This window comes from Nomascus leucogenys, chromosome 11, assembly GCF_006542625.1.
Source record: "Nomascus leucogenys isolate Asia chromosome 11, Asia_NLE_v1, whole genome shotgun sequence".
NCBI classification, from domain to species: Eukaryota; Metazoa; Chordata; class Mammalia; order Primates; family Hylobatidae; genus Nomascus; species Nomascus leucogenys.
In genome coordinates, this window is record NC_044391.1 from 17,320,830 (window position 1) to 17,339,520 (window position 18,691).

Sequence of the window (18,691 nt, forward strand, 5' to 3'; positions counted from 1 at the left end):
TAGGATTCAACCTGTGAGATGGGGGCTTGCTAACAGGAACCCCTCTCACTTGGCTGAGTCTTTTTCCTTTTCGCCCAATAAATTCTATAACCCCTCACCCTTCAAAGTGTCTGCAAGCCTACTCTTTCCTGGATGTGTGACAAGAACCCAGTGTTTTCTATAAGAATATCGCAACAGATTGAGTATGAACATAAGATTTTTTATGCATAGTTCTTAGATCTAGGTTTACAAAATTCTATCAATCTCCTTCAAAACCTCCCTTTCTAAAGACTCTATCCTGAGTTAACTACCAAAAGCCAGCATCGGATCAAAACCGAGATAAACTAAACTAACTGACATTCCTTAGTTTTATCTTCAGATTCTTTATCTTGTTTAATGAAATAAAATAATTATCATCCTTATCTCAAAATTGATCTGAAATTTTTAAGAATGGTTTGTGATTTTTATATCATGTCTTAAGAGTACTTACTAGTGTCTGAAGTATACAGTTTTAGCAATTCTGCTTTAGTTTTTTTATTTCTTGATCAAAATGGATTTTAGCTGTTTTCACTTATGCTCATAATGCTTCTATATGCCTTTTTACTTTTTAATATTCTAAGAACATATTTGGTTTTGGTCTTTTGAGTTAAATTGCCTTTTTAATTTAACTTGCACAGACTTACGTATCTATTATCTGTCTATAAATTGTTCTAGGGAAAAAGAAAACAAGGGAAGTCATTTTACCAGTCATTCTTCCATGTCTCTTAAGAACTGAAAATGGATACATATTTTGGTTTAAACAGTCCTTCCCCAAAGACCAAAGAAAATACTACATTAGCATCCAATAGATCTGATGAATTTGATAGAGAGACTCTAAATTGGAATCTGTGAAATAAACCCCTGGAGTGTTTGACCCTTGAATATAACAGGACAGAACTGTGAAGCATTCCTTTTGTGAGATTCAATATTCCCAGAGGCTACACTGATAATGAAGATGAATTTGGATTTTGAAGGAGGTTTTGGCAAAGCAATTTTAGGCTGATTTATAAACTACTCAAGCAGTTAAATATAGTCAGAAGTTGACAGAGAGAAAAAAATGATTTTCCTCTAACTGGTGGCATCAATAAAGACCCTGTTTGAGGAAAGATGACTCATTTAAAAGAAGGCACCAATAACTTGTAAGTCAGTTGAGTTATCCTCTGGGGTAAGTGTGATATTTGCCTCTAACTTAGTGTGCTTCTTTGCAAATCTCTGCCCATGAGGAATTGGATGAAAAAATGGCAAGATGAAAGCATTATGGCATGAAAAAACCACATAGTTAGAAAATTATTCCATCGTGATTATGCCACACTGCAGCTATACAACCTGGTGCATCAGTGTTTCCTGCTCTGTAAAGTCAATGTGTTTGACTCAAGGATCTTGTGGATGCTGTGGCACCTCTACTATCAGAGTAAAAATGCTTCCCTTTGTCTGCTTTTTAATAAGGCCTTTTTATACCATTTTCCCTAACAGAAATGTCTTATGTTTTTAAAAGAACCCTTTGGACACAATGCTTAGGTCTAAATTCTTCCCAATAAAAGGAGAGCCTTCAGTTCCTCTATCTACCTAAGATAATGATTAGAGGTTTGAGAAGCCTTTTAGGCAAAGGCTAGAGGGCCATCTATTTAGGGGCATCTATTAATATTTAGGAATATCAGCAGCCTATTGTGCTAGCAGTTTATTCTCTGCTCAAGGTGCAAACTACACTAGAAAATCTTGTAACTTCACTCCAGCTGTCAGATTACATCTGCCACAAACACTGTACTGTTTTTATCTAAAATGTTTCATACCCTCCAGACACTTTATGAAATTAGAAGCCAACTACATTTGCCAGACCAAATAGACAGCTTGGTGTTTCCAGCTGCAGATGAGAAGGCAGCCCAGATAATTTGCTGTTCCCTCTAATTTCTCAGGTGATACACAAAGAACACATATTTCCCCCTTTCTCCTGCCCATTTCACTTTCTATTAAGACTTTCTCACTTTCCCAGGTCTGGGGATCTTATGACATTTTCCCAGGACACCAAGATATAAAACCCCAACCAACACTGCTACTGCTAAAGTAAACTTTTGCCTGGCTTGCCAAGATTTTGGGCCAAGAAATGAGATTTCCTGAGGGTGGCATTCCTTCTGCACTACCAAAGTCTCTTTCTGAGACTTTTTGGTCAGCATATGAAGCTTCTCAAGGCAAGTGTCTGGTTAGCATCTCCCTCCCTCCACTCTGGAGATCTTAAAGCTGAAAGAATAAAAGAAAGAAAGAGAAAGAAAGGAAGGAAGGAAGTAAGGAAGGAAGGAAGGAAGGGAGGGAGGGAGGGAGGGAAAGAAAGAAGAGGGAGGGAGGGAAGGAAGGAAGGAAGGAAGGAAGGAAGGAAGGAAGGAAGGAAGGAAGAAAAGAAAGAAGAAAGAAAGAAAGAAAGAGAGAAAGAGAGAAAAAAGAGAGAAAGATAGGAAGAGAAGAGGAGAAGAGAAAGAAGAGAAGAGAAGAGAAGAGAAGAGAAGTCCTCTTAAAAAATAGCCTGAGAAACTGGGCTATGCTGACTTTTTTTTCTTTCTGTCAGTAGGAAATATTTATTCAACCTCACCGCTGAAAAAACAAAACAAACAGACAAAAAAATCTAACAATTTCAGGAAAGCTGCTGTTTCTTGTGTTCTGATCTCCGAGCTCCCCCTTGTGCCCTGATGGGAAATTGATTCAAGGAAGAAAGAAAGGTCAGCACATTTAAGCTGTAGTGTTCAAGCAGCTCCCTAAAGTAGTGGTCAGCACACTTCAGTGCGCATCACAACTCTAAATGAAGATTTATCAAACATGGCTGACGGACTACACCCTTTAGACTGTCACATTTCAAATTAGATTTTCACAAAACTAAAATTTGGAATACATTTTGAGAATCTGTCTCAGAAAAAAAAAAAAAATCCAAAATGCGAGTTAAGAAAAAATCTGGTTCACAAATTTCAGTAGACATCAGAATTGCCTTGTGGTTTTAAAAAATGTTCCTGTGCTCAGCATCTAAGCTTCTGTATTTTTAGGGAAGGCCCAGAAATTAATTTTTTAAATAGATACCCCAAGGTATTCTGCTGCAGGTGATCTTGATAAACCCTGGCAAAGATAGTTTACTTCCCTAAGTGGCAGATTCCTGGAGGTCAAAGGAGAAACAAGTTTTCCTCTCCTCATAGGAAAAATTCAGTTTCTACATGCCATCACTTAACTCCAGGAGACTATTTTCCTTATTACAATCAAAGCATCAGAACACACCTTACGAGAGTTAGAGTGATGTGTTTCCTAAAGGACAGACCTAATCTTCATTAACATCATTTACTTGAGTTAGAGGCCTGGAGGAGGCTTTGGAAGCCATTCAGGTAGACTCCTAGAGACTAGAGGTTAATTGTTAGGTTCACAAAATGGCCCCCAGATGTGCCGTAGTAAATAGAATAAGCACCTGAACTCAGAACTGTATGGTGGCATATTAGAGAATGATGAAAGGCACACGCTTTTATTGCTAGAATCTCTGACCACACCTTTTCTTGCAGGGTGGCTTGCTGCCTTGGTTCCAGCTTGGAGGCTGGCAGAGGGATCCTCCACCACAGGATGCCCTTTTATTATTATTAGGTACTACTCTTGTTGCATCCGTCGCTCACCTTGAACAGGTGAAAAGAATAATTAATTCATAGCTCTATGAGAAGTGGAAACACGCAGTTGGTGAAAAGAGAATGTCAGTGTGCCTTTATGCCCAAAAATAAGCCCAAAATACTGTGTTACTCCTGTAAGTATTTTTAGGATACACAAGTAGTTGAAGCAATGCTTACACCACTGATTTCCAATCCTGATGTGACATAAGCAGGACAGGTTAAAATCTCCCAAGGGTTACTGTGAAACTATCAAAAACAAAATTAACACAAACATTTTCTTTTTAAAAATATATACTTTTGCTAATTTGATAGAGAAAAACATCTGCAAATCAACTATGATCCAAAGGTATCTTAACTCAGCAAAGATTAAAAATAAATAATCTGGCTGGGTACAATGGGTCACACCTATAATCCCAACCCAGCTTGGGAGGCTGAGAAGAGAGAATCGCTTGAGGCTAGGAGTTTGAGACCAGCCTGGGCAATGTAGGGAGTTTCCCATCTCTACAAGAAATTAAAAAATAATAATAATTGGCCGGGCACGGTGGCTCACGCTTGTAATCCCAGCACTTTGGGAGGCCAAGGCGGGCGGATCACGAGGTCAGGAGATCGAGACCACGGTGAAACCCCGCCTCTACTAAAAATACAAAAAATTAGCCGGGCGTGGTGGCGGGCGCCTGTAGTCCCAGCTACTCGGAGAGGCTGAGGCAGGAGAATGGCGTGAACCCGGGAGGCGGAGCTTGCAGTGAGCCGAGATCGCGCCACTGCACCCCAGCCTAGGTGAGAGCGCGAGACTCCGTCTCAAAAAAAAAAAAAAAATAATAATAATAATAATAATAATTTTAAAAATAAAATATAAAGAAATAAATAATCTTCATAGTGAAAAATGAATATCTGAAAAAAAAATTCAGGAGGCATTCAAGTGTCACTCATGCCATTAAAGCAGTCTGTATTTAAGTTGACAATTCTGAGTCTATGAAATTGTTTTCTTGTGTTCCCATCCAAAGTGAACTGCATTATTCAGATTTCACTATAGAGGGCTATTGCCTTAATGCTAATCTGTGTTAAATGAAGCACATTATGTATTCTATAAGTCAGACTTACCTTGGTGATTCTGCCACCATTAATCAATAAACTGAAGAGCTAGAAATCGATAATACAAATTATCCTGGCCCCCATCCCCTTCCAGAGAAAAAAGCTATGACTCAGAGGTTGGATTACTTAATCTTGATCACCCAGCTAGTTCATTGTTGATCTAGTACCATAATCAGGAAAGCTACTAATCCAGCTCTCAAGGAAATTCAGGCTAAACAATAAAATAAATACAGGGATACAAGCAGTATAATTAATTTTATATTGCTTCAAGAGAATTAGACACTTAACGCAAACAGGACAAGAATATGTCATACAAGAGGGTAGGAAGTATTTAGATTGTACAAGGACCTATTCCTCTTAATACACACTCAGCACATTCCCTACAAAAAAAAAACCCTACAGATTCTTCTGTTTTCTTTCTGCTTTATGTTCATAGAGAATATGTTTTAAAATAGTAACATTCTGGAGAGTTTTTCTTCCTCATGGTAAACACAAATCATATGGAAATAAGGATACCTGGGGACTGAAATCACTCCTGCTCCAGATTTAGTAGGATTACACCTCATTTTCACAGCAGTTGATCGGCCATTAATACAAGATGTTGTCGCTGTAGAAGACCTATTGTAAGCCAAATAATATTTTTAAAAAACAGATATAATACAGATTACAAAGACAAAAATATGGGAATAATTGCTCTCAGACTTCATGAACACATGAAAAAGAAAAATGTATTAAAGTTCACTAATTTGCAATTTTAATACAAATTCAGCTCATTTACTTTCATTGCCTATGAAAAGTTGACTGCTTTCCCAGGTAAAGTGATACATTATCATCAAAGTATTTAGTAAAGATATAATTTTAATAAAAATTATAATCAAAAATATTCTTAAGGGAACAAGGACCATATCTACTTAGGCCAATGCTTTGATATGTGAATTATAAATAATTATTGCCTAGACAATGAAATAGAGTCTCTTTATTGCCTAATGTAAATGAATCCACACACATGCACACACACACGTAAATGAATACACACACACGCACACACACACGAGAAATTATACAAGGCTTTCAAAATATTCCATGTTTCCTACTTTTTACTATCCTTCATTTAAGAACCAGTTACTAATTATTAAGTATAAACTACATTCTAGAAACGCTCAGGTGACATAATTGATCTTCTCTGCCATAAGAACTCACATCGAGTATATGATTACATACACATAATTATAAATATATGAGTATTGGTGTTCCCTATATATAAGTTTCTTTTGGTTAAAATATAGTCAAGGGAAACAGTATCTTCACTTACTTATAAAAGAAATGCACATCTGGTATTTGGCTTGCTGGAACCGGGAACATATCTTCTTTTATATTAATATTTTGCAATGTGGTTTCAACTGTCACTCCTAGATGACATTTAAAAAGAAACTATTAAGCAATATGGAAAATTATTTTTATTTGGTCTCTGTAGAGTTGCATAGAAAATAGCTTTAATGACTGTCATTTTACAATATTTACAGAAATGCTGTATTATATTAATGCATCCATCGTAAAAACAAGAAATTTTCCAAAGTCTCCAGAATGAAAGAGAAAAGATTCTACTCCCTAGTTTTGTAATTTTGCTTAAGTCTTTTCACTTCCCTGGGTCTTGTTGCCTGAATCTAATGCAAGCAGTAATTCGATAATCTATGAAGTTCCTTTCAGTTCTCTAACATCTCAAAAGTCTATTAAAATTTTCATTCTCCAGTGAATTTTATCAAATGAGTTAGGCTACTTTGCTAATATAGCTTTTTACTCATATTCGATACAGACATATTTGACAAAGCAAAAAATTTTGTGCCCTAATAATTTCCAGAAAATAACTCTGAAATTTGCTTAATCTAGTAAGCAGAAAACTAAGGCTTTTTTTCCCCCTGCCTCTTGTAAGCAAAATAACAGCCAAAACGCAGTAAGAGCAAACTTTGCTTCAGAGTTCCCACTCTGAGCAACCCCCACCCCCCCCAGTAACTGACCTTGGTGCTGAAAGTCAATGCTAATTTCCTCTGGAGTCTATATTATAGCAATGTTCTCAAATCTGGCCACACATCCGAATCACCTATGAAGCTTGTTAAAACCACAGATTCCTAACCCCCACTGTAGAGATCATAATAAATTTGATACCTAAGAATCACTCATTAGAGAGCTAGATTCTTCAAACTTACCTATGGCTGCCAGGACTACAGAGACAAAAAGGGAACATGAGGAATGAAACTCAGCACCCTCACCTTTGTTGTTTGTCACCTGCTTCCTTTTGGTATGAGAAAAGGTGATGGAAACTGGTGGCATAGAAATGATTTGGGTGTAGTTGTGTTTGTTTACTATTCTAATGTTGTTTTTAGTTTTGATTTTTAAAATTGGTTTGCCTCTTAAACTTCTAGAAAGTCTGATGACAGGCATAGACCCTCAGAAAATGTCATACTTATATATGAATTAATACATAAATGCAGAAGCTTCTCAGAGACTAATCAATAGTCCCCACTAGTAGGAGTTTTTTAACCATCTTACAAAGTGACAATTTAAAATTACCTGTGGGGGCCTTAATCATCTACAGCAAACACCAATACAATGACAAGTTATCCATAGCATAATTTAAGAATAAATGTATGCATGCATATATGAACCAAAGGAAGCTTACCTAAGAATGTATCTGCCAGAATGATGGATTGTGATGATAAGGCTGCTCGGAAACCCTTACTTTCAGAAGGAATAATTGTTGACTGGCATACAAATGCCCCTACCAAATTTGTGTAATCATCTGACCCTGCCACTATTTCTTTTACTGTAAAGTCTGTTATATTGTTGGTACAGAGAGCCATCTTCTTCCCCTAGGAAAATAAAGTCATAAAAGAAAGGTTTTATTGGATGTCAATCTCTAAACTTAATCTTGGCTAGCTAGTGACCCTAGAAGAGCAGTGGCTCTCTCCTCACTGTAAAGATTCTGATTTAGTTGATCTGGTATGAGGCCTAGCCACCCATCAGTACTTTTTAAAAGCTCCCAAGGAAAGCCCAATATTCAACCAAACTTCAGAGTCTACAGTTATAACAGATACAGTAATTCAAGACTATACTGCTTTTCCCACTACAAGCATCATTTGTGATAAATGAAAGTCATCAAACTTAAGAAAATAAAAGTAATCTATGAAATGTTCAATTCATAGAATAACTGCATGCGAAGAGACCAGAAAACTGCTGATGAAAGCTTCAATGTCAAAGAAAAAGAGTTGGGCTTCCTTTTCCTTTATGACCCTATGTGTAGCAGAAAGGTAACATGAAGGCTAAAGAAGAAAGCACAAAAGTCATACTGCAGCAAAATTCTAGAATAACACCTGAATTCTAAATAGTTGGTCACTACAAGTGTCTTTATTCACCTACTCTTAGTTTCAATGATGTGTATCTGTTCAACTGTACAACAAGTTAAAGGGAATACAGAGATTTGCTTTTTTAATAATTTAGAAAATAATTGGAAGATATAACATAAAAAATGGAAAAATTGTTTAAATATAATATGTTTAAATATACTATAGTCCCACTGCAAAGGACTATAGCTTGCTCCATAATTTCTACAAAGTAAATGTAAAAATAATATAGGAAAACTATTTCATTGGTGTTAGATATAGAGTATACACAGATGTGTAAAAAGAAAAGTATAAAAGTTTCTCTTTCTTAATGCAGCTAGCAGACCTAACCTATAAATTTTTCTCCTGCTACCAGACCTTCTGACAACAATAGGCTTTCTCACCAGTATATATTTTTTTACTAGGCTTAAATTAAAATGTTGAAGCCAATAATGAATAATGAAAAAGAACAGAGAAAAGGTACTGGGGAAAGAAAAAGGAAAATAGTGGAAGCTAAAAAGAAAGAAACACGAATAAAAAGGAAAGAAAGAGAAGCCAGAGGGGAAGAGAAGAGAAGAGAAGAGAAGGTGGAAAAAGAGGTAGTGCTAATGTACGATAAGATTGTGATAGAAGTATGGTAGATAATGGAATCAAACTTATTCACTGCTTCCCACAGTATCTGGCACATAACAGGTATTTAATTTACATTTATTGAGTGAACTGAGTAACTAATCTAGTGAGTGTCTTGGATCACCCCAGGTAAAATCAAAACAGGACAACTGTCATACTATGTAAAATTTTATGGATCTTTTTGTTTGAAAACCTCTGTGGTCATCAGATCTCTTTTTGTTTCCTTTGTGCAAAGCTTTGCACAGTATCTCATAATGAAGACAACTGAAAATATAGGAGTTAATATGGGAAGTAACACGGAGGAAATGCCTTATTATGTTTCTACTCTGTAGGTATATACCTATACATACTTCCCAACCCTAACCTCATATGTCCATTAAAATATTGGGCATCATGGTCCTGTAACCTCTCCCCATTGCCAGTATCAATTAAGATTCCTCTTCTTCTCACAGAAAATAAAATCCCATTTGTATGATTTAAGCCCACCTTATCAACTGATATTTTGCCCTGCATGTCTCCTTTTTGTTTTGGACAAACTTCCTCTTGAAAGTCTTTTTCTTTTTAAAACACAAAATTGACAACATAAACAACAGCAAAACTTTCTCAAACAACTTCCTGCCTAAAAAGAGGTAAGATTGACAACCCTGACCCATTTTTATGAAAACAAAACATCCTCAAAGCACTTACACCATAGCTCCAAGCCTCAGGTTTCAACTGACTGCATAAATGATTTGATATACTGAGAACCAGGCAAAGTTGCCCCTGGTGGAGAAATCTGCCAATATTCTAGGCGGCAATAGAGGATCTAAGCAATCAAACCTCAGTTTCTGACAATTGGTTGATATCCATAGAGAATTTGTTGGTCCATTAACACAGAAAATATCAACTCGATCGGAGCTGAAATATAGGTCCATCTCACCTTGACAGCCAGAACTCACCTCATGCCCACATAAACTGATATTGAAGAAATGGAAGTATTTTGTTCCTTTGGAGGTGAAGCTGGGGCCATTCATTAATGAGCCCATACTGCTGAGGTTGCTGAAGTCATAGTGCAAACTCTGATTTTCTTTTTCGTGGTAGAAAAAGCAGTCACTATAGCAAACCGAATGGTCCTTTGATTAAAGATAAAGAAACAATATAGCAGGAAAGAAAATATTAGCTGCTACTAAAATGTGTTTGAAAAAAGTTCTAGGTGTAAAAACTATTCCAGTAATTTAGTCTTAGCTATAATACTTTACCATACTAATATAAAGAATTTCTAAACTCTAACTAGATTTTTCTGAACAAAGTTCAGAAAATTCAGAATCTTTTAAAGACAGAGTAAAGTTATCCTCAAGTTTGTTCCTTGTAGAAAGGTATTTTAAGAAATAGCCAAAATTCTGTTATATAAATTTAAACAGACAGTAAAACTGCTTTGTCCTTCACTCATAATATGGCATCAATCTTCACTATTCAAAATTATAAGAAACACTAGCTGTTCCCAAATGACTGCTATAGCCAGCCTATAGATAGGTAGTTTATTTGCTGTACCTAAACAATACACAAGAAACCAGTTTTAATATTTTGGAAAAGCATTCTTATTTGGGAGCTTTTAATATTTTATGTCACCAGTAACTAGTATTTTCATGGCATACAGTAAGTGTTTAATAAATGCAAGAAGGGAGAAAACAGAAATGGTAAGTAGAAAGTCTTATTTCAGAATAAATAGCAACCTCTTAGCTCCCATAGAAACATTAAGGAGAACCCTTGAATTTCTCTATTAAAATGTGCTTTCATGGGGATACCTGAAATGCAGACCCACTTACCTGATTGTTTTTACTCCCAGGCCCACATGGAATACAAGCCTCTTTGCCATAGACCTGATGTATGGACAGGTAGGTGTCAGGTGGACATTCCTTGCACTGGTTGGTTTCTTTCTCAATGTAGTGGCCTGGAGGGCAGGGGACACACGATGAACCCGACTGTTCAGAACCGAGGGCACAGGCACGGCATGAGGACGCCACCCCATCAACTGCATTAGTGGCTGTGATAGAATAAATCTTCACCATGTCATTGATGAACCGTCTATTCTAAAAAAAGAGCAGAAAGTAATGACTTCTGCCTTGGGGCTTAGTTGTACAACCAGATTATGTCTTATGTTGATATCATCAAAATAACTAGAGTGTTCCAGCCTAATAGTTTGTAATTGACAATAGATTAATATCACTGCTATTTGGTTCTTCTTTTAAAAAATCTTAAATCTTGACACTAGAAACTAATTTCTGCAATAATATAGTTCCAGCAGTTTTGCCACAATTACTGTGAAATCTGTCACAATTAGTATAAATTAGGATGCAGTTATAGACCTCATACCTAGAAGAACTAGTATAGTTTAAGAGAGAAACAGTTTTCATCTCCCATCATCATTTATTCACATCTTAGCCTAAATCAAATGATACAATAGGATGTTGAAAGTGTGGCAGGGTAGAAATGCCTTGGAATGGGGATTAGAAAATCTTGGAAGACTAGGACCTCTAGTCACACACAAACATTAACTGTGTTAAATCAATGCAAGCACACCATTTCATTGAGTCTTCCTTTCCTTCTCCAGTCCTTTCCCTAATCAACATATAGAAAAGATGTGGACTAGAGAGCAAAAACCTGGGTCTTATTATGTTTTTCCTTCTTGTAACACTATGTCACTTTAAGATCTGGTTTTAATTAAGCAGTGGGCATCACTCTATCAGTACAGAGCAGTGTTACTCCAGACTGCTTAATGCTTTTTTTCTGGGACAAAGATAAATGGAAGGCAAGGAAAGATTCCACAGCATGTTCACGCCCCACAGGATGGTAATCTTAACCTTCATAAGGAATAACTGGAGTCAAGTACAATCTGGGGAATTTATTCCCCACTGAAAGCCTGAAGAGAAGAAGAGAAAATGCCACACATTTGCCACCATAGCATTACGGCCACTTTTGAACAAGTGGTTTATCTTGTTCTCACCTTGGGAAGGTTACATCTATAGAGATTCACAAAATAAGTCCTGCTACTATTGAAACATATGGTACAATGGAATATACTTAGGGGAGGAATAGGTCTATTCTGGCAGGGAAAATAAAAGAAAGGAAATGATTTTGTGTGTTAGCTCAATGGTGGGTACATACACATTCTCCAGGCTGTAAAAGGAAATATTACTGTAATGAAAAAATAAAATGACACTAGTTAATGGCTCTTAAACATCAGCTGACTCAGATGAAGACGAAGAAAGTTGCCTATCTTCACAAAGCCTCAGAAAGCTTTAAAAACAAGTTATTTTTAGAGAACTGCAAAATTAGATTTTCCTTCTCATAAGTTTCCAAAAACTGTATTTGTTCAGAGTGAAGAACAATTCAAAGACACGTTGTTATTTTATTCCATACATTCTTACTCTCAAAAAATAAAAATTATCATTTTATACCACCGACTCCATAACCAGATTATTCATTCTATATTTTTTAAAAGCAGTCTTTTCTTCGAAATTTGAGTTATCACTTTGTATGCATCTCCACAAGGGGGCATCATTAGTGTGTTTAAAAAAAAAAAGTGCTTGGAACTTACATCTTGACCCTGATTAGTTCTCTGGAATGCCCACGTAAATGTAAAAGTTGCATTCTTGAAGATGATATGGGTGTAAGCTTGTTTTTCTTTGGTTCCACCCCATGATTCTACCACATTCGTACTTTTTCTATTAATATCCTAAAACATAGTGGAAAAAATATATTCAAATAAAGCACAAACTCAACAATAATATACCTGTGTATATATTACAAATGTATTCATATTTAAAGTAACCCCATTAGAGTTTATGACTACAAACAGAGCATGTAATCCCAGAACTCTTAAAACTTTCCTTCGAGTCTGCACAGGCACCTCACTCAGTAATCACAATATATCAACCACATTGTTCATATAACTTGAAAGAGGTCTCAAATAATAATATGTTTAAGGGTTGGATTTTTTTTGTTTTTATTGTCTATTTTTGTTTCATGTGTGTGATCTGGCTTGGGATATATACTTAGAAGAGGAAACAACTCCTCAAACTTCTTAAAATAAACTTCTAAAATTATCATTGAATGGAAAGGCTTCCAATTTTTTATCTTTTTCCTTCAGAGATTCTGATACGGAGCTCTTACATAGGAATTCCAAGTTCCCCTGAATTATACTTGCAAGTTCCAGGGTTACTTTATCCAAGTGCATGTTAAGCAGAATGTTATTTTATGTTCATGAAATCCTCTCTTGCTTATACTTGACTTCCAAAAGGTTTAGTTTATATTTTATTTCTTATTTAACTAAATTCAAGATAATATTAAAATCACACAAATTTGTGATATTCCAACTGATATGCTGTCATTAACATGACTAGAAAGAAAATATTAATAAGTTGACCACATAATGTAACACACATCTAATTTATATAAAAAGAAAACCAAGCCTAAACCCTGAATTTTCTAATTTTCCTGGCAGAAATCCTGATAGATCACTTAGGAATTTGGATGGGCTTCCATTAGTTATCTGAGATGCCGGCAATAAGGTTTCATGAGCTCAAGACAAGTCTCTTTGTTTTTCATCCTTTGATAATACAGGAATCAAACATGTGATAAAGTAACCAAATATGCTCTAAAGAGACACATCCTGAGTTCACACCACAGATAGGAATAACAGAAAATGCTCATCATACATTACAGAAATCCTCATGTAACCAAACAATGAAATCATCATTCCCAAAAAGCAGTTCATAATATATTGATAGTGCTTCATTAAACATCATTATGGGTTATAATAATTAAAATTTAATGCATTAGTGCACACAATGCCACCTTACATTTGTGAAGCACTACATGATATTCAAAGAATTTTATATATTATTTAGTTTGAGATCTCCAAAAGTCGTGTGAGAAGATCAAATCACACAAACAGGAAAGAAAATGGCAGACTTTGCTAAAAGCCAAATGCTCTAGGATTGATTCTTCAATACAAATATCATAAGATCCCTACTCTCAGGGATGCCTGGTCAAGTGAGAGAGACAAAAACATAAATAAGTTCACATAATTAAAGCAGGGATTTTTCAAAGGGTTTTAGAAGCACACTGGAGAGAGTGGCTAACTTGACTGAAAGGAGTAAGAGAGAGCTTCTGAGAAAAGGTGAAGTTTGAGCTGCTACTGAAGTATGATTGGAGTTCACCAGATAAAACAACAAAAGGAAAAATGTCATTCTAGCTTAGAGTGTCAGCACATAGGGAATGAAAAAGTACAGAGTGTTCCACTAACACCAACAAATTCAGGTGACTAAACAAAGGTGAGTCATAAAAGCAGGTTTGGAAACAGAGGCTGGAGAAAGAATACAAAGAACCATAGAGATGCCATGTTACAGAATTTGAAGTATATTCAGAGGCCGTTGGTTCTTAAACTCTAAAGTATTTCAGAACCACCCTCAATGCTTGCTAAAATACAGACTGCTGTGACCACAGAGTTTTTCATTCAGTGAGACTAAGCTGAGACACAGAAATGTGCATTTCTAACAACTTCCAAGGGGATCCAGGTGGTGCTGGTCCAGGGGCCACACTTTAAGAATCATTGCTATAGGCCATAAAAAGCACCAAGGGAAGGGATAGCTTTGTTGTTCATGCCTCTACTGTTGAATTTTGGGGTGTTTTCTTTGTTTTATTTCATTTTTGAGACAGGGCCTGTTGCCCAGGCTGCAGTGTAGTGGCATGATCATGACTAACTGCAGCCTCAACCACCCAGGCTCAGGTGATTCTCCCACCTCAAACTCCAAAGTAGCTAGGATTAAAGGCATGCACCATTGTGGCCAGCTAACTTTTTTTTTTTTTTTTTTTTGGTAGAGATGGGGTTTTGCCATGTTGCCCAGGCTGCTCTCAAACACCTGGACTCAAACAATCCACCCACCTCAGCTTCCCAAAGTGCTGGGATTACAGAATTGAGCCATCACGCCAGCCTCTACTGTTGTTTTTATGTTTAAGGATAATTTTGGCTGGGCACGGTGACTCACACCTGTAATCCCAGCACTTTGGGAGGCCAAAGTGGGCAGATGACCTGAGGTCAGGAGTTTGAGACCAGCCTGGCCAACATGGTGAAACCTCATCTCTACTAAAAATATAAAAATTAGCTAGATGTATGGTGCATGCCTGTAAATCCAGCTACTCAGAAGACTGAGGCAGGAGAATCACTTGAACTCAGGAGGCAGAGGTTGCAGTGAGCCGAGATCGTACCACTGCACTCCAGCCTGGGCAACGGAGTGAGACTTCATCTCCAAAAAGAAAAAAAAATAAATAATTTTGACGACAGTATAGATGAAAGAGTAGAGATGAGAAGAATGTATAGGAGACTACTGAATAATCCAGTTAAGAGATAATATTATTCTGCATTTCAGCAATGGCACTGAGTATGAGAAGAACAGACTAAAGAAATAAGGAGGCAGACTTGGGAGAATTGAAGACTTGTGGGTTATTTGTGATATAGATGGCTATATTGAAGATTATTCATGATCTTTTACTGCTACAAAGTCGATACTTTTTTCGGAAAAAAAGTCTGCCTTCATTTAAGCTATCAGTAATCACAAATAAATGTTTAAGTCTCCTCACATTTTGCATATCACGGAGAAAACTGTTAATAAACTGTTAACTGGCTACTAAAAGGTCATTGGGAAAAAAAACACAAAAACAAAGCAGGTCTGTGAAGTAACTATTTAATTGTAATGTTAAACTCTTAGCCAACAACCTTCTAAATCTCACATAAGGTCTTAGTAAATTTCATGGTGATACTTTCCTCAAGCTAAGAGTAGAGATTTGTATGACATCTAGAAAAGAAATGGGCAAAATTATGACATGAGCATAGTAGTCTTTTTCTAAATGCTCTCTTCTCAATGTTCTACATCTCCATTATTTTCTGCCCTTACTTATTAGTACAATGTTTTTTCCTTCTGGATAGTTTGAATAGCTGAATGGTTATCAGGGGAGAATTTTCATTCTGCTGGTGACACTTTTATGAAGGAATTTTTTTTTACCGGATTAATATTCCCTGGCCTCTATCAGGCACCCGGGCTCCCTCACTTAGTCTTTCCCATGAGGAATAAACACTTTATTTGTGGACTTCATTGCACAATTCTTAATTACTTCTTTAGATATTTTTTAATGTTTGTGAAAGGCACTAAGAATAGCAAAAAAAAAAAAAAAAAAAAAAAAAGGAATTATTTTTTTTTTTTTTTTTTTTTTTTTTTTTATTATACTTTAGGTTTTAGGGTACATGTACACAATGTGCAGGTTTGTTACATATGTATCCATGTGCCATGTTGATTTCCTGCACCCATTAACTCGTCATTTAGCATTAGGTGTATCTCCTAATGCTGTCCCTCCCCCCTCCCCCCACCCCACAACAGTCCCCGGAGTGTGATGTTCCCCTTCCTGTGTCCATGAGTTCTCATTGTTCAATTCCCACCTATGAGTGAGAACATGCGGTGTTTGGTTTTTTGTCCTTGCGATAGTTTACTGAGAATGATGTTTTCCAGTTTCATCCATGTCCCTACAAAGGACATGAACTCATCATTTTTTATGGCTGCATAGTATTCCATGGTGTATATGTGCCACATTTTCTTAATCCAGTCTATCGTTGTTGGACATTTGGGTTGGTTCCAACTCTTTGCTATTGTGAATAGTGCCGCAATAAACATACGTGTGCATGTGTCTTTATAGCAGCATGATTTATAGTCCTTTGGGTATATACCCAGTAATGGGATGGCTGGGTCAAATGGTATTTCTAGTTCGAGATCCCTGAGGAATCGCCACACTGACTTCCACAATGGTTGAACTAGTTTACAGTCCCACCAACAGTGTAAAAGTGTTCCTATTTCTCCACATCCTCTCCAGCACCTGTTGTTTCCTGATTTTTTAATGATGGCCATTCTAACTGGTGTGAGATGGTATCTCACTGTGGTTTTGATTTGCATCAAAATCAAAAAAAGGAATTCTTATCCCAACTTGCCACAGATAAATTTACACTTGAAGGAGAATGCTAAGCTCAGAAATCTGCCTTTGAAAGCCGCCCGTCCACTTACCACCATGAAGTACAAAACACAGTCCGCTGAACAGAGGGTCTCAAAGACAAATGTTATTCTTCCTAGTTCAGAACCCGTGGCTCCAGTCATAGATGTTGGTGGTCTATTTGACAGATTAAAATGGCAATATTTGTAGTATGTTCTAAATACAATTTAGAATAAAATTAAGCCACTATTTTTATTAAACTAAAAGCCATGCTCTTCTCTTCCTCTAATCTACCGCTTCCCTCACCCACAACTCCTTCCTCACTTAATCCTACCTGTCCACACTCTTTGTAGACATTGAGTCCACATAACCATGGTAATATGCTTGAACCTCTTGCTGTAAATGATACCATCCATCCTAAAGGAAAAGACTCCTACTGGGTAATTTCAACACGGGAACTAAAACGAAATGGGATTAAGAAATTTCTAACATGCTATTTTACCAAGAGAACTGAGAAAAAATAGATAAATACATCAAAAGATACTCCTGCAAACAACTTGGACTGACCTCTTCATTAAGCATCCAAGAATCAAAGTTATTGTAGCATTTGGACACACTATTGTTTAAATTTTTCAGCTTTATCTAAGTAATATATAACTAACATTTATAGTTTCTCAATCACTAATTCTACAGATATTCTTCAATATAATACATTACCCTGTGACAGCTTGTTATTTACTAAGAATTTTTGTAATATTAACATATTCCATAAAGTAGCCCTACTTCTTTATTTCTGTGGGGAAACAGGTGTGAGGATTCTTACAGAAAAGAATTAGAATTGTTTTCCTTACTTAAATCCTGGGATATGCAAGTTTAAGATCAGGTAATCATTGTCAGAACCTCCAGCCCCACTCTGGATATGGTCTCCAGCCACCTCCCAACCTAGAAGTAATAAAAGTCATTTTTATTAATAAAAATTCCATTAATGATTTCCAACAATCTGTTTAAATAAGATAAAAGTCAGAATAAGCATTAGTGTTTCTGTTCAAAGTTAGAAATGCTACAAATGAATTCCCTATTTTTAATCACAGTTGCAAATTTCATGCCAAGGTAGATGTTCCAAGAGGAACCAAGCAACACATTATTTTGAATAAAAGATACTTAATGGGATAACAACAGTTTTCTCAATGAAGCATGATTTGTATTTTAGCTAGAACAGATGGTCTCTATCTACTCTAATATATTGAGATGAACAATTCTAGTCTTCAGGCAACCAATGTGCAATAGAAACTTCAAATTACTTAATAGAAAAGATTTGGGATCTGAGGTTCACTCTTATAGTTTGCTGTATTGTTGTTCCCTAATTTAACCCCTGTTCTGCATTCATTCATTTATTCAACTAGCATTTACTGAGTGCCAAGAACTATGACATGCACTGGGATAGGAAGATAAGACAAAGTCCCCCTCACTCAGGAGTCAGTAGAACATGAGAGACAGACACACACAACTGTCAACAGTATAGAGCTGTGCACAGAGAACCATTATGAGGTCCATCTTCTGCAAAGTAACAATCAATATAAACTGAAATGGCCACAGTACAATGAGGAAGAGAGGCCTCTCCAAAATAACATCAAGCAAGGTTATTAATTAATGGCAATACCTCAGCATTGGCATTTCCATCTCTAAAGAAAATATCAGTATCTGCTACTGCAAGAGGTATAAGAGAGAAACTAAAGAAGAGGCTGGTTCAGTGCTAGACTGACTTGGCGATTTTTGAAATGCTATAATCAACAATTTATACAGAGGTAATATATTGACTATACATCAATCAAGCTAGTCTTAAAAATAATATGTACTAATCTACATACTTATAAGAGAGATGTTCATTGTTTGGCTATCTAATGTGGTTGAAAAGAGAGATAAGCAGGTAAG

The 18,691-nt window shown here is 36.3% G+C and overlaps 1 protein-coding gene across 5 annotated transcripts in view; it reads right to left on the bottom strand.

Annotated features, from left to right (window-relative positions):
* KIAA1324L (KIAA1324 like) overlaps positions 1-18,691 on the bottom strand; it is a 229,313-nt gene that overhangs the window by 75,162 nt on the left and 135,460 nt on the right. For all 5 annotated transcript variants that reach the window (XM_030822020.1, XM_030822022.1, XM_012510231.2 and 2 more), the window contains 8 exons: positions 17,611-17,701; positions 16,834-16,936; positions 12,321-12,458; positions 10,549-10,812; positions 9,682-9,855; positions 7,414-7,603; positions 6,049-6,145; positions 5,253-5,354 (listed from right to left, as the gene is read on the bottom strand). In XM_030822020.1, coding sequence (XP_030677880.1) covers positions 5,253-5,354; positions 6,049-6,145; positions 7,414-7,603; positions 9,682-9,855; positions 10,549-10,812; positions 12,321-12,458; positions 16,834-16,936; positions 17,611-17,701 — 1,159 coding nt within the window. The remainder of the gene's footprint in view (positions 1-5,252; positions 5,355-6,048; positions 6,146-7,413; positions 7,604-9,681; positions 9,856-10,548; positions 10,813-12,320; positions 12,459-16,833; positions 16,937-17,610; positions 17,702-18,691) is intronic.